The sequence below is a fragment of the Chiloscyllium plagiosum genome, unplaced genomic scaffold (assembly GCF_037043375.1).
Source record: "Chiloscyllium plagiosum isolate Xiang-an unplaced genomic scaffold, Cpla_swu_hap1 HiC_scaffold_33, whole genome shotgun sequence".
NCBI lineage: Eukaryota > Metazoa > Chordata > Chondrichthyes > Orectolobiformes > Hemiscylliidae > Chiloscyllium > Chiloscyllium plagiosum.
In genome coordinates this window covers 12,151,036-12,178,185 of record NW_028270171.1, presented here as the reverse complement: position 1 = coordinate 12,178,185, position 27,150 = coordinate 12,151,036, and the positions used below count along the sequence as shown (strand labels likewise).

General features: G+C 42.9%; 1 protein-coding gene and 1 long non-coding RNA gene across 3 annotated transcripts in view; one reads left to right on the top strand and one right to left on the bottom strand.

Annotated features, from left to right (window-relative positions):
• The window catches only part of LOC148141209 (uncharacterized), a 239,297-nt gene that overhangs the window by 50,589 nt on the left and 161,558 nt on the right, over window positions 1-27,150 (top strand). Inside the window, exon 2 of the long non-coding RNA XR_015752559.1 lies at window positions 26,357-26,451. This is a non-coding gene — a long non-coding RNA (uncharacterized LOC148141209). The remainder of the gene's footprint in view (window positions 1-26,356; window positions 26,452-27,150) is intronic.
• On the bottom strand, window positions 1,889-22,419 carry LOC148141211 (uncharacterized). Of its 2 annotated transcripts, none has more exons than XM_087978280.1 (4): window positions 22,272-22,419; window positions 8,286-8,382; window positions 7,325-7,504; window positions 1,889-5,627 (listed from the first exon to the last, which is right to left on the bottom strand). In XM_087978280.1, exons 2-4 carry the CDS (start codon window positions 8,369-8,371, stop codon window positions 5,375-5,377), a joined length of 519 nt encoding a protein of 172 aa, XP_087834406.1. In that variant the 5' UTR covers window positions 8,372-8,382; window positions 22,272-22,419; the 3' UTR covers window positions 1,889-5,374. The 2 variants fall into 2 exon arrangements, with proteins under 2 accessions (XP_087834406.1, XP_087834407.1); XM_087978281.1 differs by having other exon boundaries at window positions 8,286-8,399; window positions 22,272-22,314.

Genomic DNA, 27,150 nt, shown 5'->3' with positions numbered 1-27,150 from the left:
GGCTCTGGCTTACTGCCCGATGCTCCAGTTTCCTCCCACCATCCAAAGGTGTGCAGGCTAGGTGGAGTAGCCTTGGTAAATGTGGGGTTAAAGGGATGGGGTAAGGGGATGAGTCTGGGTGGTATGTGGTTCGGAGGGCCGATACAGGTTCAATGGGCTGAATGGCCTCATTCTGCACTGTAGGGATTCTATGATTCTAAATAAATGTGATCTGAAAGTCAGTATGTGAATGTGGCAGCAGGATAACAAGGATTGCAGTAGAGATAAACCTTTCTCTATTCATCCTGTTGCACTCTGAGGTGCCTACAAACTACAAATATAATATTCATTGCTGCAAATATTGCATTTTTTTAGTCAGGTTTTGAGGAGGAGACTATTTACGTCGGTGTCAAACTTGGCATCACACTTACCCTCACATCCTATTTTCCTATGTTTTTAAAATTAACTCCTTAAATTAAAGATCCTCCCCAAAATCTTTTTCTTTCAACTACAGTCAGCAGTTTAAATGAACACTATATAAACACAAGTAAGTTGTGACATAAATATTGTTTTAATTTTTAAAATATCAACTTTGAAAAGATATTTAAAATGTACAGTACACTATACACGAGAACCTTATACTATGCACATCCATTGCATTCAAAATGCAACTGTTACTTAAGTTAATTGTTAATTTACAATTTGTTTCAAGTATTACTCAAGTCAAAGAGTTTAGTGCATTGCTTAGAAATGCCATCAATAATGAAAGTGAATTTTCTTTTTTTCCTCTAGAATGTTTGAGGGAGTCACTTAGTTTCTATAAATTTCATCCACCCTCACCCCACCCAACCCAGATCTATTGATTGTTTAAACGTCCTCCGTTTCCATTCTTTCAAAGTAAGTCAAGGTTTCTTGAGTGAAGGCCCCCCCCCATGGGTACTTTCCCCTCGAACTCATTTTGAAAAGTAAAAGTGGGGAGAAGGTAATGAAAATTAAACTCTTCATTGTCACAGGATCAGCCACTGCCCCAGTATCTAGGTAAGGGCAACATTTAAACCAAAACAGTCCATAGTGAGCTCCAGTGTTAAAATGGTTACGCAGCACATGTGCATATGTACATGTATCAAAAGACACACACATATATGTCCAACATGTTTATAAAATTCTTTAAAATTGATTGACTTTGGATGTACACATGATGGAAGCAAATTGTAAACAACATATAAAGTCATTATTTGTGAAGTTTTGTCACAATACAGTTCTAATTTCTAGGTTCAACATAACCATTACATTTGGTGGTACACCAGCAATAGCACAACTTATATTTTGGATGTAAGTTTATTCACTGAGCTGGAAGGTTTGTTTTCAGATGTTTTGTCACCGTCCTAGGTAACATCAGTGAGTCTCCGTTGAAGCTTCACCAGAGACTCACTGATGATGTTACCTAGTACGGTGACAAAATGTCTAAAAATGAATCTTCCAGCTCAGCGAGCAAACTTTCATCCAAAACCTCAAACTGAGCTACAAATCTTCTCAAAACTCGCTAACAACTTATATTTAGATAGCACCTCTAACATAATAAAATGTCCCAAGGCACTTCACAGGAGCATTGTAAAACAAAGTATGGCACCAATCCACATAAGGCGATATTAGAAATAAAAACAAAGTTCTGGAGAAACTCAGCAGGTCTAGTAGTATCTGTGGAAAGAGAAACAGAGTTAACCTTTTGAGTGTGATATGACTGTTCTTCGGAAGAAGAGATATTAGGTCAGGTGATCAAAAGAGAGGCATTTGAGCAGAAAGAGAGATAGAGAAATTTAGGCAGGAAATTTCAGAACTTAGCACCTGGCAGCTCAAGGCACGTCACTTACAGTGGATCGATTAAAATCAATTGGAGTACTCAAGATTCAAGGAGTGCGGGGATCTGAGCAGTTGAAAGAAATTACAGAATAAGGGAGGAGTGAAGATGTGGAGGAATTTGCGAAGAAAGGTGAGCACTTTAAATTTGCTTAATCAGGAGGCTAAGGAGTCAGAAGGTTCTAGAGAAACAAGGCTTGCCATGAGACACAACACAGGCTGTGGAGTTCTGAACAACCTCAAGTTTTCAGAAGGTAGAATTTGAGACCAGCCAGGAGCGTATTGGAATGGTAAAGGTAAGAGGTCATGAAGGCCTGAATGAGGTGAGAGTTTCAGCAGTGGATGAGCTGAGACAGGGGTGGTATCTAGGAGGTAGAAATAGGCAGCCTTTGAGAAGACACCTCATTCCAATCCAAATAGTTTTCCAATCCAACTCACTGATGTTCTCTGGTTATTATAGAGTGATTTCATGAGTTCTCAATGCTGCTGAATCCTAAATATTTGAACTGTATTGAATCAAAACATTTAAAATTAAGTTCAACAATAACTCTATAAACATCCTGTATGATACATGCATATGTACATATACATAAACACAAATGTGTTTTTTCCCTTCCCAGTAGTTTGAAGTGTTCACTCCGCACAACTCTGTGGGAAAGTGTCTGCTGGTGAATGTTCCATGACTGCTGTCTGTGTCCTGTAATGGGGTACCAGGAGACTTAGCGGAGTACCTTTCATCTCCTGCTATTCTCATTACGACCAAACAGGGGCAGCAATGTGTCACACTTGTTTGAGAAACTGAACTTCTTATTAGAGAGGGTTCATTTCGCAGAGATGGGGCAAGCGAGGGGCTTTTTGTGGCAGACTCAAGTCATGCAGTCATAGAGATGTACAGCACGGAAATAGACCCTTCGATCCAACTTGTCCATATATCCCAAATCAATCTAGTACCACTTGCCAGCACCTGGCCCATTTCCCTCCAAACCCATAGAGTCATAGAGATGTACAGCATGGAAATGGACCCTTCGGTCCAACCCGTCCATACCGACCAGCTATCCCAACCCAATCTAGTCCCACCTGCCAGCACCCGGCCCATAATCCTCCAAACCCTTCCTTTTCATATACCCATCCAAATGCCTCTTAAATGTTGCAATTGTACCAGCCTCCACCACTTCCTCTGGCAGCTCATTCCATATACGTACCACCCTCTGCACAAAAAGTTGCCCCTTAGATCTCTTCTTTATCTTTCCCCTCTCACCCTAAACCTATGCCCTCTAGTTCTGGACTCCTCTACTCCAGGGAAAAGAGTTTGTCTATTTATCCCATCAATGCCCCTCATGATTTTATAAATCTCTATAAGGTGACCCCTCAGCCTCTGATGCTCCAGGGAAAAAAGCCTGAGCTGTGTGTAACTCAAGCTCTGCAAATCAGTAACCAAATAAAATCATCCATGCTTGATGCAACAACTTTACCATGCCCATAATTGAGAGGTGAGGCATTCCACTGATCACTCTGACTGCATAGCTCACAGAGTTTGCTGGTCTACGTTGGAGGGTGCAGCTTATACCTTGGATCTGAAAGGCTAGAGCTAGCCAACAGGAGACTATACCTCTCTCTCGGCATCAGCCACAGGCATTCCTGCCCCTCAGTGAAGAAAACTTGGCCCATCGACAGTGGTCAGTCAATTAAAAGGGTCACTGTTCTTATTGTTGGCGAGATGTTGGGGCTGGGGTGTTTGGTGGGTGGGCCCACTGGTTCACCAGTTCCACTCAACAATGTGCACTGATGAGGTGGCACTATGATGTAGATTCCAGTTACCCCTCCCCCTCACTTCCACTGCAGGATGAGCCCTTTATTAGCACACCATTCTATTGGCAAAAGGCTTTTTTTTAAGGAATGGCATCTTTAAGGCTGACAATTCTTGCTAAATTCTAGCTCTGGTGCTAGAGGAGTTGACACTTCCTACAAACCAGGCATTTTGTGATCAGTCTGTGAATTGTATCAAATAAATAGCTCTGATATATAAATATATGAGTGGAGCAAATCACAGAGAATGGGAAAGTTGTTTGATTATTTGATTCAAGGGGTGCAATTTTCTCCTCCTTGCAACTGCTCAGAGAGGAAATAATTGGGCCAGTTGTCTGTGGAGAAATATCCTGTTCTCGCCATCTCACTCATTAAAGTTTAGGTGAGAAAATCCATCGATCAATTATTGGACACCTCCTGGATTTAAGGTTTTGGAGTGCAGTGGTAGTGTCCCTACCTATAATCTCAAGTCCCACTTGCTCCAGAGGTCTGTCATGACATGTCTGAAATGGTTGATGAGTAATATCTACCACCTGCTCTATCACCTGCCTTGGTTGTGGGTGAGAAAGGTGTCTTGTTTCATGACTGGTCATAGAGAGGTACAGCATGGAAACAGACCCTTTGGTCCAACCCGTCCATGCCGACCAGATATGTGGGGTTAGAAAGGATGGGCCTCCAACTTCCCCAATAGAGGGCCATTGGAAACACCCCAGAAGGAAAACCCAATCGGAACTGGCGAATGAGGCATACTAGTTCAACTCACCGTTTACACTTCAAAATAGATCAACGTGTTCATATCAAAACATGACTGTTTCTCAAATTGGTTTTCTCTTCTGGAATAGGTGAGGGTTGGGATGTCTGATATTTCCTGGCTTTGACTGTGACCTGCCCATCTCCATGGTAAGATGATAACGAGCATACCCCCATGGAGGAGGCCTCCATTGGTCGTCCTTAGGACAAGAAGCTGAATGGTTGGCAACTTCTGACACCAGGTGGGCAACAAGTCAAATTTCTCAATGGTGGGGGTGCCCTGTTGGTGGCCACCTAACAGGCCCACCTGTAAACTATAAAACAACGTTGGAAAATCGGACCTGTATAAGCTTTTCTTTTAAAGTCACAATCTCTTTCAGTTTTTGGAGATAGGGGTAAATGGAATTTTTTCTTCATGGCCTTTTTTTATTTCCTTCTCGTGAGGGGAGAGGCCAGTGTATCTGGTGTTACGTTTAGCCGAAACAAAAACATAATTACTTTTTAAATTCATTCACAGGGCGTGAGCATTGCTGGACTAGGCTGCAGATGCTGTAAATCAGAGACAAAAACAGAAACTGCTGGAAAAGCTCAGCAGGTCGGGCAGCATCTTTGGAGAGAAATCAGAGTTAACGTTTCAGATGAGTGATCCAAAATATTAACTCTGATTTCACTCCACCGTGCTGCCAGACCTGCTGAGCTTTTCCAGCAATTTCTATTTTTGTCCCATTTCTTTTCCCATCCCTAATTCCCAGAGGACAATTAAAAGCCAATCAGATTGCTGTAGGCTTGATGATAGACCGATAAGAATGGCTGATGCCTTCTCTAGAGGATATTATTGATTTTTACTTTACATCTGATTTCTTTCCCCCATACCTTCTCCACTCCCCTAAGAGGCACTGGTTGCGGACTATGCATGTCTGGGTTGTGTGGTGCAGTTTGGGTGAGAGGCGGAAGTGAAGGACATCATGCAGGATCTCTCCCCTTACTTCTTTCTCGCCAGTCTATGCATTTGGAGCTTCCTGTACCAGCTGAGAAGGGAGATAAGACTCCTCCGCCGACGTTTGCCATAGCCATTGGGGTCATCCGTACTCTTCGGGGGACTTGGCTCCTTCCCTTTAGGTCCCAGCTGGTAGAGCCTGTAGGCCAGGTTTAGCGTGTTGCAGATGCCCAGGAAGCAGCGTGAGGGCTTGTATTTGTTGTCGGGGCCACGCTTGACTCGATCTTTTGGCACTGTGCTGGAATTCAAACCAAACCAAAAAACAGTCAATCATGAATTCCAATTAGATAAGAGGCCATTCATCCCATTGTGTGTATGCTGGCCCTTTTGAAAGCGCTGCCCAATTTACTGCCTAAGAGCTAAGCTCTGCAATCCATCCTTTAAGTGCACGGTCTCTCTTTCTTCCTTTAAGATACTTCTCAACACTTTCCTTTCTAACAAAACCTTTGCACCTCATTTCTTATGAAAGCTGTCAAACTATTAACTTGTAATCAAACTTGTGAAGTACCTTGGGATATTTTACTCCATAAAATTTGTTACAGAAATGCAACCTGTTATGCCTGTCCTCTTCCACTGTTTCCCCCATAGCAGTAGAGTCATAGAGATGTACAACATGGAAACAGACTTTTCGGTCCAACTCATCCATGACGTCAAGATATCCGAAATTAATCTAGTCCCATTTGGCAGCATTTGGCCCATATCTTCCTGAAGAAGGGCTAATGCCAGAAACGTCGATTCTCCTGTTCCCTAGATGCTGCCTGACCTGCTGCGCTTTTCCAGCAACACATTTCCATCTCTGATCTCCAGCATCTGCAGACCTCACTTTCTCCTCCATATCCTTCTAAACCCTTCCTAATTGTGTACCTATCCAAATGACTTTTAAATGTTGTAATTGTACCAGCCTCTACACTCTCCTCTGGCAGCGCATTTCATTCATGCACCACCATCTGCATGAAAAAGTTGCCACTTTGGTCCCTTTTAAATACTTACCCCTCTCACCTTAAACCTATGCCCTCTAGTTTTGGACTCCCCTAACCTAAGGAAAAGTCTTTGCATATTCACCCTATCTGTGCCCCTCATGATTTTATTAATTTCTATAAGGACACCCTCAGTCTCCAATGCTCCTCAAGATTGTTTCCCTGACATTGCTGAAAAGAGAGATGTGTTGCCTAAATGTTTGATTATTTGTGCTTCAGGATAAATGCAAGAATGCCAAATTTCAAATTATCACAGCAACTTATACTACTTGAGTAAAAGATGCTGATTAGTTGGCGGTTGAACTATGATTGGCCAAAGCATTGTCATGGAGAAAGCAACAGCAAATTATATTTCTTTGTGCTGCCAGGAAATTTTTAAAAAAGCAGGCAAGGCTTGCAACGCATTTCTTGAGTTTGCAAATTAATTCATATTTAGGGACCCGCATTCTGAACAGTGGGCTGTTTGTGATGGCCTCACACCCATTAATATTCTGACCCAGTGCCGACTTTCTAGGCAGGCTAACTAGTGAACAAAGTGGGGCAGGAGTGCAGACCCATCCGGAAATCAGGTGCAGCATCTTCTTCCCTTCCCCAGTTGAAACAAAAAGGGAGCTCTATTGGGCAGCTCCCCTGGCACACTATGTCCTAGGTCTACAATGAAAGAGAACCGCAGCAGATACATGAGAATACACCACCTACAATTTCCCATAAAAGTCTTAAACCATCCTGAAATATATTGCTGGAAATATATTGCTGTTCCTTCAATGTGGCTTGGTCAAAATCCTGGAACTGCTTCCCTGACAGCACGGAGGGCCTTCCTGCGCTCCACAGATTCAAGTGGTTCAAGAAGGCAGCTCACCACTGTCTTCTCAAAGGGGAAATAGGGATAGGCAACAAATTTTGGCCCTGCATGTGATGCCCACATCCACCAAATGACTATTAAAGAACTACAAAATACCTGTCATTGATGTTTCCATCGCTGTTCTCCGATTTGGAATCCAGGAAATCTGTAGCAGGATCAGATGCAGAGGTGATTCGGGATTGCGGGACACTCTTCACCTGTGGCTCCAAAAGCTTCATGTTGGAATTTTGCAGTTTTTGAAGAAATAACTGGAAAGCAGGTGAGGGAGCCGGGTTCCTGTGGAGGGACCGAGAAACACAGAATCAGGTTAAATTAGAAACCCCCAATAGATTCAGCAAAAAGCCGATACTGGTATGGCATCTTTAATGTGATGAAACATTTGCAGGAGCAAAATTTGAAACCGAGACATATAAGGACAGATTTGACCAGATCGCCAAAAACATGCTCCAAGAGGCAGGTTTTAAGGAGGGTCTAAAAGGAGGACGCAGAGGGCTGAGACATAGGGAGGAAATGGAAGTACTGCCACCAATGGTGAAGTGATTAATATCACATTTGCACAAGGCAGAGTTAGAGGGAGTGCAGATATCCCGGAGGGTTGTGGGTCTGGACGAAATTAGAGACGGAGTGGAAGGGTGGAATGAGGCTATGGATGGATTTGAAAACATGGAGAAGAATTTTAATATTAAGACAATGATTGACCAGGAGCCATTTTGTGTCAATATGACCCAGTGTGTCAAATCACTTTTGATAGAGAGTACAAACTTACAGGTCTTAAATTAGTCTGATGTATGTTTGAGTTGTATAAATGAGTGATTCCTAGTGAATCTCCCATTGTGAGGTTAACTCTTTCCTTCTTTAATTCATTCCATAAAGCCTCCTTTATTAACCAAACTTACCAGGTCCTAATATCCCCGAAAGGGCCCTAGTGTTAAATTTTGACTGCACTTCCTGTGCTGTGTCGTGCTTTGTTTTCAATTGTGTTAAATGGTTAATAAATGTCAGTTGTTGTAGTTTGGAAACACAATAGCATGGAATAGAAAGTGTGACGATCTCTTACCTTTTGGTCCTGGCCAACTCCTGCGATTCGACGAGGACACCGGTGTGGAAGTATAACATTACGACAAGCACAAACACTACTGTCATGGTCTTCTGATCTGAAAATCCACAGACACTGCAGAATTAATCAAACGGCAAGTCACTGTCTGGTTCATGTTCCCTAGCAGCCGATTGGCAACAGACCAAGTCAGTCTGTTTACATTCTTGCTGACCTCGAGATGAGCTTCTTTCCTCAGGTCAGGGTACAGGGGACTGAGTTGGATGATCAGCCAAGATCATGTTAAGTGGTGGAGTAAGTGAATGGCCTACTCTGGCTCCTATTCTCTATGTTTCTACATCCTCACATTCATGCCATCACTAAAACCTTTTGTTTTACTTGTGAAACATTGCCTGCCCTGACCCTTGTCTTACTCACCTGCTGTTTAAATCCTCATTTGCAGTGTTATTACATCTGGGCTTGATAATCCTGACACATTCTTGGCAGGTGTCCCATATTCTCTCTTCTCCAAACTGCTGCTGACTGTCTGAGAGTGCAACAAATCTGTTTCCCCTATCCCTATCCTGTGCACACTAGATTGCACTGGCTCCCAGTCAAGGAACACCTTGTTGATAAAATTCTCTAACTTGAGTTCAAGCCCTGGCTTGGCCTAACCATCATTATCCCCCTTGTGTTTCCCTATCTTTGTAACTTTCTTTCATCCTGCAATCCTCTGTGATATCTGCTCTCCTCGACTTCTGACCTTGATTGTGAGCATCCCTAATTGCTTCAGTTGTACAGAGGCTTGCATCTCCTTATCTCAGGAAGGATGTTATTGTCATTGAGGGAACACAAGAGTTCACCAGACTGGGAGGGTGGAAGTGTCCCCTGAAGGGAGATTGGACAAACTCAACCTCTTCGAGAGTTTCAAAGAAAGCAGAGTGATTTCACTGAGGCCTCCAAAATACCCAGAGTGACAGACAGGTTAGATGCAGGTAAGCTGTTTCTGCTGGTTGGAAATCTAGAACCCTGGGGCACAATTTTAAAATTAAGGGGGATGCCACTTGCTGAGATGAGGAGAACTTTTGTCCTTGTGAATCTTTGGAACTCCCTACCGCAGAGGGCTGTGGAATTTAGTCTTTGTGGAAGTTTAAAGGTAGAGATTGATAGATCTCTGATTATCAGTGGTGTACAGGGTTAAAGGAATGAAGTGGGAAAAAAGCATTTAAGCGTTAAGTCAGCCATGACTGTATTAAATGGCAAAGCAGGCTTAATGGGCTGAATGGCCTACTCCTGTTCCTGTGCTCCTGGTTGTCCTGCCAATGATGGTCACACTTTCATTTGTCGAGGCTCCATGCTCTGGAATTCCCTCGCTGCTCATCTCTGCCTCTCTCGTTCTTTTTCCCCTTTTTAAAAAAGGGATGTTGTGAAACTTCAAAGGGTTCAGAAAAGATTTACAAGGATGTTGCTAGGGATGGAGGGTTTCAACTATTGGGAGAGGCTGAAAAGGCTGGGGCTATTTTCACTGGAGTATCAGAGGCTGAGTGATGACCTTATAGAGGTTTATAAAATCATAAGAGGCATGGATAGGGTAAATAGACAAGGATTTTTCCCCGGCCTTTGGGGGTGGGGGTAGCCTAAAACTAGAGGGCATAGGTTTAAGGTGAGAGGAGAAAGATTTAGAAAGGTCCTAAGGTGCAACGTTTTCACACAGAGGGTGGTGCATGTATGGAATGAGCTGCCAGAGGAAGTGGTGGAGGCTGGTACAATTATAACATTTAAAAAGCATCTGGATGGATATATAAATAGGCAGGGTTTTGAGGGATATGGGGTAAATGTAGCAAATGGGAATAGCTTAATTTAGGATATCTCGTTGGCATGGATGAGTTGGACCGAAGGATCTGTTTCTGTGCTGTGTATCTCTGTGACTCTGTGACAGAGTCTGAAAGCTCATCTATGGCTAAGCTTTTGGTCATCTGATTTAATATCTCCTTATGTGGCTCATGATTCATTTTACCTTCCCGTGAAGCACCTTCAGGTATTTCATGATGTGAAGGATTCTATGCACAGGTAGTTCTAGTATAACGTGTGTTTCAGCAGCCCGATTTGGCTATAATGTTGCTGAAGAATTAGGGAATTGGGTTTTTTGGAGGACGCTTACCTCCATTGGGAATAGCACAATTTCAGCGGGGATTAGATTAGATTAGATTCCTTCATTGTGGAAACAGGCCCTTTGGCCCAACCAGTCGACACCTACCTATTTCCCCTCTGACTAATGCCCCTAACACTATGGGCAATTTAGCATGGCCAATTCACCTGACTTGCACATCTTTGGACTGTGGGAGGAAACCGGAGCACCCGGAGGAAACCCACGCAGACAGTTGCCCAAGGCTGGAATCGAACCTGGGACCCTGGTGCTGTGAAGCAGCAGTGCTAACCACTGAGCCATCATGCTGCCCTAATCAGTTGGCACACTTGGTTCTGCGCATGCACTGGTGTTCTTGCCTTTCTGTGCACTCTGGTTTCCGCGCATGCGAGATGTCGGTGCCACTCTTGTGCTGTTCTGCGCATGCGCGATGTCAGCTGCCAACAGAGCAGCTTTTTGAGAGAGGTACTGTATAGAGAGCAGAGTTCATATATTTTCTAAATGTATTGTGTTAAATTTACTTTTCATTAATAAATCTGATTTCAACCGTCATTCAGGCTCTGCTGTACTTTTAAGCGAGGTTTCGCTGGAATGCAACTACGGTATTGTAGGAGAATTACCTGTAAATATAAATAATGATCATTATTAACCACATTGTTAACTATTGTAACCAGTAGTTCAGGAGACCAACACTACACTGTCACCCTCAGCTCCCCCACTTTGCCGAGAGAGGGAAGCTTTCCACTGCTGATCTGGGAGCCTGCAAGGCTCAGGGTTACATTAATGCTGTTCATGACCATTTGTTTTAGCAGACAATTTACTGACTTTTGTTCAAAAGGTTTTGAGACACCCCTCTAGAATCCAGCTCAGTTACACTATGATGAGACTGCCAGCTTAGGTAATGTGATGTCAGTACTGCGTCCATGGCAATGCTCCATTGTACAACATATTAGAACACTTCACGGCAAATCATCAAATCGCAAGGTTTTAATTTTACCAGAGCTTTGTGGATTGACTGCAATTCATTTCACCTTCCATTTCACCTGCTCACCCACTCCATGTTGAGCACACAATGGAGACTGGCATGTCCAGTGAAGGGCTGAGTGAGTGCTACACTGTTGGAGGTGCATTCTTTCGGGTGAGCTTTTAAACTGAGGAACTAACTCCCCTCTCATATTAGTATAAAAGATGCTGCAGCCACAATTTTGAAGAGGATCGGAGGGAGTACTCTGCAGAGCCTTAGCAAATGTTATCCGTCAACCAACATCACCCTTCCAAAATCCACAGTCTCTACCACCTAGAAGGACAAGGGCCACAGATGCATGGGAACACCACCAATTGCAAGTTCCCCTCCTAGCCCAATACCGCCCTGACTTGTAATTGTGTTCCTGCAGTGTCACTGGAGTCAAGATCCTGGAGCTCCCTCCCTTACAGCAGTGTCCTTCCAAAACACAAGGACTGCAAAGGTTTTTTTTAAAAAAGTGGCCCATCTTCTCCAGGGCAGTTAAGCTTGGTGAATAAACACTGTCAATGCCCAGATCACATGAATACATTCTTTTTAAAAATGTCACAAAAAACACATGATTTGGTTGATATCACTTTTCTATTTGTGGGATCTTGGCATGCTTCCAGTTGACTGCTACATTTCAATAAATATAGGAGCAGAATTAGGCCATTCAGCCCATTGAGTTTTCTCCACCATTCGATCATGGCTGAGATGTTTGTCAAACCCATTCTCCTGCCTTCTCCCCATAACCCTTGATCCCTACAACAGTAAATGTACTTCAAAAAGTGAAGTAGAGTCATAGAGATGTACAGCATGGAAGCAGACCTTTTGGTCCAACTCCTCCATGCTGACCAGATATCCCAACCCAATCTAGCCACACCTGCCAGCACCCGGCCCATATCCCTCCAAATCCTTCCTATTCATATACCCATCCAGATACCTTTTAAATGTTGCAATTGTACCAGCCTCCACCATTTCCTCTGGCAGCTCATTCCATACACGTAGCACCCTCTGCGTGAAAAAGTTGCCTCTTAGGTCTCTTTTATATCTATCCTCTCTCACCCTAAACCTATCCCTCTAGTTCAGGACTCCCCAACCCAGGGAAAAGATTTTGTCTATTTATCTGTACCTTTAATAAGTCTCCAAGTCTGCAGTGTAACTGCTCATTTGATGCTTTTTCTTCTGTCCTCACTCCTCCCCCTTCCATAATAAAGGGCACTTGCTGATCATAAGTGGGAATGTGAATAACAACATGTACTTCAACTAAGCAGCTATGATATTGTCTTGACTTCACATGAACCCTTTCAAGCAATGGACACCAGGTGGCAGAGAAGACCAGTCAGTGCAACTGACATCCTTGGTTTGAGTGAGGGAGACAGTGATGTAGATAATCGACAGGTAAAATTAATGAATGACCTGCACTTTCATAATGTCATTTCATGGCCATTGGTCTTCCCAAAGTGTTATCATTCAGGAGACACAACAGGCAGGCTTGCGAATAACAAGAATCCATCAACATGCTTGGGATAATGAGATGTTGACTGAGAGATTTTTTTTTTTTAAAACCAAGACTCTAGGGGTTAATACCACAGCTCTTCCAAGAAATAATAGCCACAGAATCATATACGTTCCACCTGAGAGTGTAGAAGGGGGTCACAGTTTAAAGCTCATTTGTACGAGTTTAGGTAAGTGGCAGATGAAAATAGGCAATATCCAGAGAGAAATGAGCAACACGAATGAAAGCAACTGACAGACAGGCAGATGATAGACTGCACCCATTCTGTCTTAATGCCTATAAATCTTATATAAGCAAAGATGTTCTCAGAACCACAATGCTACACTGTGATCATTGGAGGGAGCCACTGAGCAGTATAGAATGAGCTAGGATTCTCTCATGCAGTGGTAGTGACCCTACCTCTAGGGCAGGAAGCCCAGGTTCAAGTCCCACCTACTCCTGAGGACTGTCATTGCATTTATGGGCGGCACGGTGGCACAGTGGTTAGCACTGCTGCCTCACAGCGCCAGAGACCCGGGTTCAATTCCCGACTCAGGCGACTGACTGTGTGGAGTTTGCACGTTCTCCCCGTGTCTGCGTGGGTTTCCTCCGGGTGCTCCGGTTTCCTCCCACAATCCAAAAATGTGCGGGTCAGGTGAATTGGCCATGCTAAATTGCCCGTAGTGTTAGGTTAAAGGGGTAAATGTAGGGGTATGGGTGGGTTGCGCTTCGGCGGGTCGGTGTGGACTTGTTGGGCCGAAGGGCCTGTTTCCACACTGTAAGTAATCTAATCTAATCTAATCTAATCTAATCTAATCTAATATCTGAAAAGATTGATTTAAATTATCTGGAATGACAACCTGAAACAAAAATGCTGGAAAAACGTGGCAGGTCTGGCATCAACTATGGAGAGCAAGACAGAGTTAATATTTCAAGTCCAGTATGACTCTTATTCAAAACTAGAATGACTGCTTTATCTGACATGCAATATAGATTTATCAATGTGGTGCACTTTCACAACTTGCTTTATGCTCAGTGATTACTGAACGTGCAAATTACTCAACTCCAGTATCAACAGTACTTCTCCGGCAGCTGAGAACACACAGCACGTATTTCACTACTAAATTGTCAATGACTTATCAGGCAACTGACATAGAAATTGGAAATGTTCAACCAACCATAGGAGGAGAGTGGAGGCTGGAGTTAACACACATTGATGGAGACAAGAGTAGAGGAAGCTTTATTCTGTATTTAACCTGGTGCTGTCGCTGTTCTGGGAGTGTTTAATGGGGATAGTGTCAAGGGAGCTTTACTTTGAGTTTAAAAGATTTGAAAGAGCTTTATTTTCAATTTACTTTTGGTTTAAAAGAGTAGAAGGAGCTTTCCTCTGTCTCTCACCCTCTGCTGTACCTCTCCTGGGAGTGTAATGGTGACAGTGCAGAGAGAGCCCTCCTTTCAGATTAAAAGACTAGAGAAGGCTTTACTCTTTATTTCAAAGAGATGGGGAAACTTTACACTATATCTAACCCCATATGGTCCTTGTCTGGGAATTTTGACATGGTCAGTATAGGCTTTATTTTCAATTGAATACAGTATAAGGAGTTTTGATTTCAGTTTGAGAGGGTTTTACTTGCAGTTTAAAAGAGTAAATGAAACTTTGTTCTATATCTAACTCCCCTCCCCCCATGTTGTCCCTGTTCTGGAAGTGTTTGATGAGGACAGTGCAGAGGAAGTTTTTCTCTGTATTTAATGCATATGCTGTACCTTCCATGACCTGTTTTAAAATCATAGGACCTTACAACAGAGTCCATTCTTGTATGGTACCTGTACTGTACTATTTGGAAAAAAATGTTCTCTGATTAATCTCACTTTTCCTGATCCTGTGTTTTATTTTCTTTTTCAAGTATTTGATTTCCTTTCAAAGTGTATTTTAAAATCTGTTGCCACCACTTGTTCAGGAAGCAGTGAGTTCAGGTTCCCTACTCAGTTTAGCTCACTGAAAACAGGCTTTCCCCCGAAATGATGTCTAGTTTCAGCTGAAAGTGGTTAAGAAAGGTAATTTTAGTACTGTAAATGGTGGAGGGTGGGAATGGATTGGGAAAAGGAACCCTTGGAGACTCTAAATATGAATACACCCTGTGAAACTTTGCAAACATTGGCATGTGTTCTCAAACTAACACAGGGAATTCACATTAAGAAAAAAAAAAGTAATGGGATGAACTAATCATAAATAATCAGAATAAATTTCATTGGAGCACAGTGGCAAACAGAGAATCATGGTTGCATCTAATAGTCTCCAGAGAATCAGACATCAGCATTAATGTCCGACTTGAACTTTATCGTGTTGTTTATATATTTCTGATGAATCGTTGCTGTTGTTGTAGTATCAGACGTCATTTCATGAGACTGAAACCTTTCCAACTTTCTTTGGTCTTTGCACACAGAGTTCGCCCCAGTTTTCTGAGGTTACAGGTTAGATGCAGAGTAAAGCTCTCTCTACACTGTCCCTATCAAACACTCCAGGCAAATACAGCACGGGTTAGGTTCAGACCAATACTCTCTCTACCCTTTTAAATGGAAAGTAAAGCTCCTGATACACTGTCCCCATCAAAAACTCTCAGGACAGATACAGCATGGAACTAAATACATAGTACGGCAAGGTGGCTCAGTGGTTAGCACTGCTGCCTCACAGCACCAGGGACCCGGGTTTGATTCCAGCCTCGGGCGACTGTCTGTGTGGAGTTTGCATGTTCTTCCCCTGTCTGCGTGGGTTTTCTCCAGGTCCTCCGGTTTCCTTCCCCAGTCAAAAGATGTACAGGTTAGGTAAATTGCCCATAGGGCTAGGTGCATTAGTCAGAGGGAAATGGGTCTGGGTGGGTTACTCTTTGGAGGGTCGGTGTGGACTGGTTGGGCTGAAGGGCCTGTTTCCGCACTGTAGGGAATCTAATCTAAAGTTAACTCTACTCTTTTAAATTGAAAATAAAGCTTCATCCACTCTTGCAAACTGAAAGCAATGCTCCCTTTATGGTGTACCCATCAAACACTCCCAGGACAGGGACAGCAAATGGTTTAGGTGTGGCATAAAAGTCCATCTATGCTTTTAAAGTGAAAATAAAGCTCCCTCTGCAGTGTACCTGTCAAACACTTCCAGGATAGGTATAACATGAGATTAGATACAATGTAGATCTATCTCTACACTGTCCCCATCAAATGCTCCCAGGGCAGATGCAAAATGAGATTAGATATAGAGTCTAAATTGTCCTAATTTAGTATAGGATAGAAAAGCTTTCCATGATGCTGTCAGAGTGGTGTCAGCAATAAAGACTTTGGTACAGTTTGGTGATGTAGGGGATGTAACATAAACCTAATGAGTGTAGGTCCATTGTGAATAGCTGCTATCTAGGCTTCAAACCTGTCATCTCTTCTTCACTGGTTATGACTGCACAAGCCCTGGACTAATACAACATTGCAGGAAGAATCAATCATCCACCTGGAACGGTTCCACAGGTTTGCTGGACAGTAGCTGTGAGGGGCCTGACACTTGAGCTACCAGGAAGCTACTTTGAAATCTGAATACTTATTGGTATTGTGTAAGGTGGGGCTACTTCAAATTGATCAACTTTAACAATCCTCCAATTCACAGTTGGTTAAAGCTGAATATTTTACTGTCTCCTGGACCTTCCAATTCCTTGACTATATTTCAAGGCCCAGTTCTAACTGTCCATGTAACCATTGATTGTATGTGAGCGCACAGATTGCAAGGGATGGCTAGGCTATTCAGTCATGGGAGGCAGGCATATCACAGGCATTCCTGCCTGGTAAGAAACTCTCCAGTAGGCTGGGCCATTGGACAATGATGAGGAAATCCCTCAGATGAATATCTCCATCCCACTTGGGCCAATAGACACCTACCTGTGTCCTTGCTAAGAATATTTAACCTTGATGAACAAAGAGACATGAAAGTTCTTCATCTTGCACTCATCATGAGGACTCATGCAAGAATACCAAATTTTAAACTGTCGCAACAATTTATACTACGGAGCAGAGAATGCTGACTGGTTGGCAAGTCGACTCTGATTGGTGGAAGTGTTTCCATAGGGAACTATAGACTACCCAAGCTACTGGGTAATTCCAAAAAGTAGCTAAGTAACAACTTATCATGGGTATGAATAGAGTTCAGTTCTGAACCCAGAAATCCTGCTGGATAGCTTGGATGTGAGCGGATGTTAGTTGAGGACAGAATCAGTTTTGACAGCGCCCCAAATGGGTTAACTTATCCTTTGGTCATTTTTGTTTAGAAATCTAGATTCGACAATTTCAACTCTCCACTGTCGACCTCCATCTTCCAACTTGGTCCAAAACTCTGATGATGCCACATTACCCAAAGCCTTCCAGCAACGTGTCAACTTTAAAATCCTCATCCTAGTTTACGGATCCTTCCATGATGTCATTCCCTTCCTTGTCAAGCCTCCAACCCTTGGAGATCTCTGCAAACCCTCCAATGCTAGCCTTTTTCTCCACATTCTTGATATCATTTTCTTTATTCTTTCATGAGATGTGGACATCACTGGCAAAGTGAGCATTTGTTACCCTTCACTAATTGCCCCTGAACTGAATGATGTGCTCAGGCCATTTCAGAGTGCTGTTAAGAGTCAATCACATTGCTGTGGGTCTGGAGTCACATGTAGGTCAGACCAGGTAAGGATGGCAGTTTCCTTCCCTAAAGGACATTAGTGAACCAATTTTGTTTTAAAATAACGATTGATAATAATTATCACTGCTGAATAGTTAATATTTTGATTTAAATTCCCACAAGACATGGTGGGATTTGTTCCTATGACATTAGTCTGGACCCCTAGATTACTGGGCCAGTGACAATACCAATACACCAGCATCTCCCATGCCATGGTCTGCTATGTTTGCATTTGGACTACTAGTCATAGGGACATAGAGATGTACAGCACAGAAATAGACCCTGTGGTCCGACCAGATATCCCAACTCAATCTAGTCCCACCTGCCAGCACCTGGCCCATATCCCTCCAAACCCTTCCTATTCCTATACCCATCCAGATGGGTGGATGCTTTAAATGTTGCAATTGTACCAGCCTCCACCACTTCCTCTGGCAGCTCATTTCATACATGTACCACTCTTTGCATGAAAAAGTTGCCCCTTAGGTCTCTTTCATATCTTTCCCCTCTCACTTTAGACTTATGCGCTCTAATTCTGGACTCCCCCACCTCAGGGAAAAGACTTGGTCTATTTATCCGATCCATGCCCGTCATGATTTTATAAACACTCCAGGGAAAACAGCCCCAGCCTATTCAACCTCTCCCTATAGCTCAAATCCTCCAACCCCGGCAATATCCTTGTAAATCTTTTCTGAACCCTTTCAAGTTTTACAGCATCTTTCCAAAAGGAAGGAAAGAGACCAGAACTGCAGGCAATATTCCAAAAGTGGCCTAACCAATCTCCTATACAGCCGCAACATTACCTCCCAACTCCTAGACTCAATACTCTGACCAATCCTGCATACTGGAATCTCTTCTCTAAACCTCCATATCTCTTCACCTCTCTCTCCTTTCCTTTAAAGTTGCTCCTGAAAAACCAACTTGCTTGACCAAACTTTAGGTTGCTTGTCCCAATACTCCCTACGTGACTCAGTGTCAAGCATTGTTTCATAACCGTGCCTCTGATGCATCCCTGGGATGTTCCACAGTATTAGAAGTGACACACCAATGCTCATCTAATTGCAGACACCACCAAGAAGAGTTGGTTGAAGTGAGAAAAGTCTGTCCGTGAATTGAAATCATGTGGGAGGGATGGAGTGCCTTTATTGGGAAATGAATGATAGGAAAGAGGACCTTGATCACATGGGCCAATGGGCTGAGGAGTGGCAGATAGAATTTAATTTAGGTAAATGGAGGTGCTGTATTTTGGAAAGTTAACTCAGGGCGGGACTTATACAACTAATGGTAAGGTCCTGGAGAGCATTGCTGAACAAAGAGACCGTGGAGTGCAGTTTCATAGTTCGTTGAAAGTGGAGTCTCAGGTACATAGATAGTGAAAAGGGCATTTAGTATGCTTTCTTTTATTGGTCAGAGCAATGAGTAGAGGAGTTGAGAGGTCATGTTGCGGCTGTACAGGACATTGGTTAGGTAACTTTTGAAATATTGTGTGTAATTCTGGTCTCCCTGCTATAGAAAGGGTGTTGTGAAACTTGAAGGGGTTCAGAAACGATTTACAAGGATATTGCCAGGGTTGGTTGGTTTGAGCTATTGGGAGAGGTTGAATAGGCTAGGGCTGTTTTCCCTGGAGTGTCAGAGGCTGATGGAAGACCTTATTGAGGTTTATAAAATCATGAGGGGCATGGACAGGGTAAATAGACAAGGTCTTTTCCCTGGGTTGGGGAAGTCAAGAACTAGAGGGCATAGGTTTAGAGTGAGAGGGGAAAGATTTAAAAGAGACCTAAGGGGCAGCTTTTTCCACACAAAGTGTGTATGGAATGAGCTGCCAGAGGAAGTAGTGAAGGCTGGTACAATTACAACATTTAAAAGGCATCTGGATGGGTAAATGAATAAGAAGGGTTTAGAGGGATATGGCCCAAGTTCTGGCAAATGGGACTAAATTAATTTAGGATATCTGGTCGGTATGGATGAGTTGGACTGAAGAATCTGTTTCCGTGCTGTGTTTCATTTCTATGGCTCTATAACTATGATTTTTTCTTTGGTGATTGAAAAGTTCAGTGAGTTATTGGACAGTTAAACAGATTGAATAACATGCTGAATAGGTAGCTGTGGGCGCTGAATCCTGAGTTGGCTGATGACTGATTTATTTGAATATTCCTTTACCCAGCAGCCCCTACATCTACAAATGGATGAAGGTCTGGCTTTTAAACACACGCCAGCTCATAAGACAGCAGTTGGTGAGTCATTATGGTTCATATAGATAACCCAGTTTGCATAAAGCAGAATATTCTTGGCTACAGAAACATTGGCTGTGTAGGCTCTCTCAGCCAGTGCAGCCACTGTCTTCAGTGCCCCTGGGCTAGGGACGGGTTAAAAACTGAGCTCTTGGTTACCATTCCTGAATGCAAACCAGTGACTCATGGTCATGTGCATGCCCACTCATGCTTCAGCTTGACAGTGAGGTATTCCACAACCGCACACCGCACCCCTACCTACTCCCCCCCCCCAGCAACCTCCCCACCACTGCCACCCTATGGCTCACCAGCCTATAGCCAGAGTGGGCTTAGATGCCAGGTACCTTGTAGTTGAATAGCCAGACTCTCACGAACTCAACTAGCGCACAATATACCTGACTAAAGGTTCTGGTTTCAGTCCTCAGTGCACGCGGTCTCCCAGGTGTCAATGGAGAAATGGCAGAGCTGAACACCATTAGACCAGCACTCACGCACCTTCACAGTGCAACTCAGGTCACTGATCTGGACCGTGGCTGCTATTCCCCCCACTTCCTCACAAACTTGCCTTTGAGGCAAATTCTACTCTTAGACTGACTCCAGTTCCAGCTGAGATAGCTCAGTCCTGACTGGAAATTAAACTCAGGGCATATGCTAAGGTACAAATTAAGAGCAGGAGTGGGCCTTTTATCCCCTTTGAACCTGTTCTGCCATTTAATAAAATCATAGCTGATCTGCCTACCCCAATAATCTTACACACTTCTCTGTGTACAAACAACCCACCTCTGCCTTAAATGTTGAAAGACTCTGCTTCCACCATCTTTTGAGGAAGAGGGTTCCATAGATGCATGACCCTCTGTGAGAAAACAGAATTTTTCTCATCTCAATTTTAAAAGGTCAACCCTTATTTTGATACAGTGACCCCTGGATTTAGATTCTCCCACAGGAGGAAAACATCCTGACCACATCCACCCCATCACGGCCCCACTAAGATTTTGTATATTTCATTCAAGTGGCCTCTTACTCTAAACTCCAGAGGTTAGTGCCTGCCCTTACTATCCTCAAGCCCCATCCTGCCTGATAAGTCACATCGAGATGTATCCATAAAGTGGCAGGGCTCAGCAATAATGCTTTATCATTGGCTTGTTTTCAAAGAAATACTTCAAGCCAGAGTGGAAGCAATTCATTCTCAATCCCAAGAGACTGCCTGAAAAGAAACATACTCCTGCCTAGCAAGTGATGTGTGGGAAGTCTGACAGGCAAAAGTATAAGCAATTGCCCAGATTAGTGAGTGCATGCTTCTGCTGTATTGGGCTATCTCATCTAATGCAGGTTGGAAGCAAGATGAGAGAATTGGCCTCTCTGAGATGGAGAACTTGAGAAACTATAACACATGGGGGACGATTGCAATACATCCGAAGTTAAATAACCATCTAACCCTCATAGGTAAGTAGGATAGTCCATTGGAAAGATTTGCATTTATCTAGCATTTTTCACATCCACCTGATGCATCAAAGTACTTTACAGCCAATGAGATACTTTGTGAAGTAAGGTAACGATACTATAATCCCAGAGGACCATAGATCTTCTCTCTCATTAGAGAGGGAAAGAACTGGTGGTGGTTTAACCTAAGGGTCAATACACCTCAGGCAAAGGGGAGAGGTTGAGAAGGAGAATCCTTCATGGTAACCCCAGCCGGTGCAGTTGGAGGCAGATTTGCAATGCACAATGATGCCAATAGCACTGCACTGTCCTAATAGCCAATTTGCAAACAGCAAGCTCCCACAAACTGGCATGCAAGAACAACCGATAAGGTTGTTTGTGATGTTGATTGAGGAATAAGTATCAGGTAGGAAGTTAGGGGGAGGGATAACAACCCTGTTCTTTTTCAAAACTATGCCTTGCAATGTTCCTTCAAAACTCTCCAGCAACTGCACAGAGCTCTGAGGGCCATGGGTGGCTGCAGGGAAAATGGACAGCATACTGATTGGCAAATGTAAAGCTTCCTAACAGCTGTGAGGCCATACTGCTTAGCGCAGCATTGGTGGCATAGAATCTTTTACATTCACTACAGAAGGCAAAAGGGGTCTTGGTTTAATATCTCAGGTCAAGAGATTGCATCCCTGATGATATAAGCATCTTAGTAATACACTGAAGAATCAACCTAGATTTTTTTAATACTTACATCACAAAGTGAGATTTGAACTGAGAGCCCTGTGCCCCCGCAGAGGGGATTGCTATGCACTGAGCCATCAGATGGAACTGGTACAAATGATCAACTCCTGTATCCTAGGAGCTATCACCACCTTCTGGATAAGAGTTTCACCTCACCACAATGTCAGGGCAGGTTAGAGTTTATTCAAGCACATCAGATTTTATACTTCATATTACAAATTCTAACCTAACAAGTATTTGTTTAAAATTAAATAAACTCAAAGCACCTACCTGATTTGATCTGATGTTGCTGGGACTTCAAACTCTCTGAGTTATCAGGCTGTATAATACAGTATTCCCTCACTGGTACCTGTGTCAGGATCACCAAAATCAGTACTTGTCCAGCTCCTGAGAGTTGCTCAGACTCTTTGCTCTCTCATGCTGTGGACTGAAGGCTTTATGCTGTTGAAAGAGGGCGGGACCTGAAAGTCACAAACACACACACACAGATGTAAGTATTTCACTGGCTTTCCTCTTCATGCAATTTAAATGTATGCTGCTCTATTTGATATGGAGCAGTAAAGGTTATTTAGAGGCATGTTTGCATCAAGCTGCTGTTTGTAACATTGCTCATTTCTCTGCTGAAGCACTTTCTTGCAAGCTGTTTGGAAAGGATACAAGCAACTCCTCTCTGGCTTATTGAGTGCAGAATGAGCGTGCATTTATAAAGGACCTTTCTCAATACCTTAAAGCACGTTAGAACCAATGAAGCATGTTTTGAAGTGCAGTCACTGATGTAGGAACTACAGCAATTAATTAATTTGTGCACAGCAAGCTCCAACAAACAGCACTGTGACTTGCATCATTTGCTAATTATTGCCTGGGACTCCTCAAGAAAGAAAGCAGATCCTGAGAGGAGAGATGGGGACTCACTTTGATGCCTTACCTAAAAGTTGGCTCTGCAAACATGTGTGACATTTCCTGCACACAGCCCTTGGAGAGTCAGCCTCGTTTTTAGACTCAGGGGATCTCTGGAAGTTAGGCTTGGACCTCCAGCCTTCTGACTCAGAGGCAAGTCGTGCTGGTCTCTACAATTGAATCAGTGTGGCATCTGGTACAGAACCATAGGGATTTGAATGCTGTAAGTGTGTTTCACACTCTGTGCTTAGGTAGCTGTTGGCATCCCCATATACTGGTTTGGGCTATGTTACCGAGTCTCCCTGGGTTGGTAGACAGGGTTTCTGCTCAGAAACAGTGACTGAACTGAACTAAGATGCTCTCCACCGTCGAGTACATGTCTGGGTCTCTGCACATTCATTTTCAGTGACAGATTGAAGTTTAACTGGCACAGATTTGACCCAACCAGCACATGCTCTCACCTTAGAGAAAGAAAAGCACACACTTCCTCTTTCCAAGTCACGAGCATTGCTTTACAAAAAATCAACAACAGAGGTCAGCACTGGGAGAGTGAGGAGTGGTGAGGGAGTGCATTACTGGAACCTCTTTCTATGCCATTGTAATTCCGGATATGAGGGTTTCACAGCTAGAAATCAGAAAGAGGGGGAACTCTTGCCAAAGTCAAACAAATTTTCTCAGTTTTTGGAATACACTTGAAGTGATTCCATTAATTCTTTAAGTAGTCATAAAGGAAAATAACAGCAAGAACTTTAATTGATAATAACATAAGAAATCAGAACAGAGGAGGCCATTTGGCCCATTTGAGGATGATCTGGTCTGCACTCACGAGCTTCCATAGATGCAGTGATGAGCTTCTTACCATTAACAGAGTACTTGTTGAACAATACCTGAACTCTAGCAGTTAAGCGTCAAGATTGTGGTGCTGGAAAATCACAGCAGGTCAGGCAGCATCCGAGGAGCAGGAGAATCAACATTTCAGGCATAAGCCCTTCATCAGGTTCCTGATAAAGGCACTCACTTTCTGTAGCAGTTAAGTTACAAATAACTAACAGTTGGATTCCCTGAAGTTCAGAAGGTTAGCAAATCATAAAAGATGATAAATCATATGGAAGCAGGCCATTCAGCCCATGCCAAACCTCTGAAGAGCATCCCACCCAGACCTGCCCATCCCTGTACCTGTATTTCCCATATCTAATCCACCTAGCCTGCACATCCCTGGACACTATAGGCAATTTAGCATGGCCAATCCACTTAACCTGCACATTTTTGAACTGTGGTAGGAAACCCATGCTGACAAGGTGGAATCAAACCCAGGTCCCTGGCGCAGTACTGCAGCAGTGCTAGCCACTGGGCTACCTTGATTTGATTGAAGTTTGTGAAGCATTAAGAGGATCAAAATGAGCAGATTGGGCAAAAGTATTTCTGCTGGATGAAGTATCTCAGACTGAAGCAAATTGTCTGAAAATTAGAGCCAGACTTCTCAGGAGTGAAGCTAAGGAACACTTTGCCAGAATAGATCACCAAATAGTTACAGTGCAGAAGGAGGCCATTTGATCCATCTGGAACGTACCTTTTCTCCAAATGAGCAATTCCTCTAGATCCAATTTTCCTGCCTTCTCCCCCATAATCATATATGTTCTTCCCTTTCAGATAATAACCAGTTCCTGGTTAAAAACCTCAATTGGACCTGCCTCCTCCACACTCTCGAGTAGCGCATTCAAGATCCTAACCACTTGCAATGGGAACAAATTTCTTCTCATGTCTCCCTTGCTACTTTTGGCAATTATTGTCAATCTGTGCCTTTTTATTCTCAATCTTTCCACCAGTAGGTAGAGTTTCTCCCTATCTATTTTGTTCACATGCCCCATGATTCAAATCCTCTAGCAAATCCAGTTCAAAACAGGATGGAAGTTTGAATCTCTCTTTGAGTCAATTGACACCCAATCAATTTTTAGTTTTAAAACTGAGTTGAGTAGTTTGTTAACCAACAATATTAAGGGATGTGGGGCATAGGTATATCGACTCAGGTCACAGATTGGCTATGATCTCATTGAATGACAGAACAGCGTCAAGGGACTGAATGGCCTCTTCCTGTTCCGAATATGCCCAAACGTTTTCAACATGCCAAAGGATGAGATTTAGCTGAGGTAACTTGGACGTAACTCAGCACTGAGACAAATCTGAACAAACCTTACATTTACCCTGTATGTCCAATGAAACACAAGCATTTGCCCCTAACCCCTGCTCCTAACCACAACTTGGTGACATTATGATTTTTAACATGGAGACCAGGACAGAGCTCCATCTGCTGAGACCATTTCCCAATATCCATATCCATTCAAGGAAGTTCATCTGGGAATGCAGGAACAACTTGTACTGATATACACAGTAGCGCCCTTAACATAGCAAGGTCTTCCCAGAGATGTTTCACAAGTATGTGATTAGAAAAAAAGATTACCAAGGAAAGATGTTTGGATAAGTGACTGAGCATTTGAATTGGTGGGGGGCTGGTGATAGTTTTTAAGGAGCATGTAGACCCTTGCTTAACTTTCTGAAGGATAGATTATGTTTGACCTAATTGAGTTTTTTGAGAAGATCATTAGCTTGCTTGGTAAAAGGATGTCGAAGAGTGGTTCTTTATTTAGATTTCCAGAGGCCATTCAAATGGTTGAACCCAACAAATAGTATCCCATCGCCAAGCCAGTAGCTCTGGGTTCGAGAACTATTGTAAATGGCCTAGGAAGACGTGAGGTTGAAATCACAGAGAAAGAGTGGGAGTGTGAGATCATGGAAGGCAAAGACAATAATTACTTCTAGACTGAGATAATGTAGGTCAGCTAGCACAAAGGTGGTAGGCTAATGGGACTTGATATGAGTTAGAATGTCAATGGCAGAATTTGGGTGAGGTCAGTTTACAACATTTAATATTGGTTGCAGGAAAAGTGTTGAAACAGTTTTATGGGATCCAGTGATGAAAAGTCAGAACTTGTTAAATTGTTGTTGGGATACATTCAGGAAAAGCATTCATGTTTAATTAACCTGCTGGGGATTTTCCCAGAGATGTTACTGGAATGATAGCTGATGTAACACTGATGAAATGTAATGGTTTATCAGAAATCTTTTCATATCTATGCTTCATGACAAAGAGATGAACTTATGAAAAGACCTCTTTCATGCACTATCATTATGGATGTCTTAAAACCTGGATCTAGAGAGCTGTACTGGAAAGAGAGACATATTGCTGGAATTCTTCACATTACACTCATCGGGATAAATGCACGATTGCCACATTTCAAATGGTGTGTTAATAGCCGCATGAGATTTAAAATAACTAATCATCCTTGTAACTTAGCTAATTTACATTTACCTAAAGCAAAATGCACTCAACTGGAGGGACCCATGTTCTGCAAACAAAAAAGTATGTTCAAGCCTTATCTCTTTCTTTTTGAATTACCCAGAAACTTGGAGAGCCTGGTGCTTTCTCCATGGCAACATATTGACCAATCAGAATCAACTCGCCAATCAGTCAGTGGTTCCTGCGATATACATTGTGGTGAGTGTTTGAAATTTAGTATTCTTGCATTTGTCTTGATGAGTGCAAGATGGAAAGTTTTGAAAACATGTCTCTCTTTTCAGCTAGATTCAAGATCTGCAGTTCCAAACAGTCAAATAAAATTATTTACTTGGGAAATTTTGGTTACGAGTGACATAATCTAAGGAATATGCCTTTGTTATTCCTCTTTTAAAGATGGAGGCTAGGATTTTCTGGGGAAAATCTCCAGATTCGTGCCATCTAGCTCCTAGGATCTTCAATTCCCTCCCCAACTTTCTTCTTTCCCACACTCTCTCTCTCCTCTTTTATTAAGACACACCTTAATACCCAACCCTATGACCAAGAATTTTGTTTATTTTTCCTAAGGCCTTTTTTGTTCGTTCAGTGTCACGTTCTACTAAATAACATTCCTGTGAGGAGCCTTAGTACCATTCACCACATTACAAGTGTCAACTGTTTCTCAGACGGTAGTTCATTCAACACTGATTCACAAGATACTAAGTTCAAGTCATGCTCCAGGTCTTGAATCCAAAAGTGAAGGCTGACACACCCTGTGCAGTGCTGAGGGAGATGCTGACCTTCAAATGAGATATTAAAACCAAGGCCCCATCAGTCCATGTAGATGGACAGAAACATCCAATGCTATAATTTGGAAGAATAGCAAGATAGTTATACTTCATGTCCTGGCCAATATTTGTG

Coding starts and splice junctions, on each gene's coding strand:
- LOC148141211 (XM_087978280.1), bottom strand. CDS start 8,371: ATGACAGTAGTGTTTGTGCTTGTCGTAATGTTATACTTCCACACCGGT. Junction 7,505..8,285: donor GAGTTGGCCAGGACCAAAAG/GTAAGAGATCGT, acceptor GTCCCTCCACAG/GAACCCGGCTCCCTCACCTG. Junction 5,628..7,324: donor GATGGAAACATCAATGACAG/GTATTTTGTAGT, acceptor TTTGAATTCCAG/CACAGTGCCAAAAGATCGAG.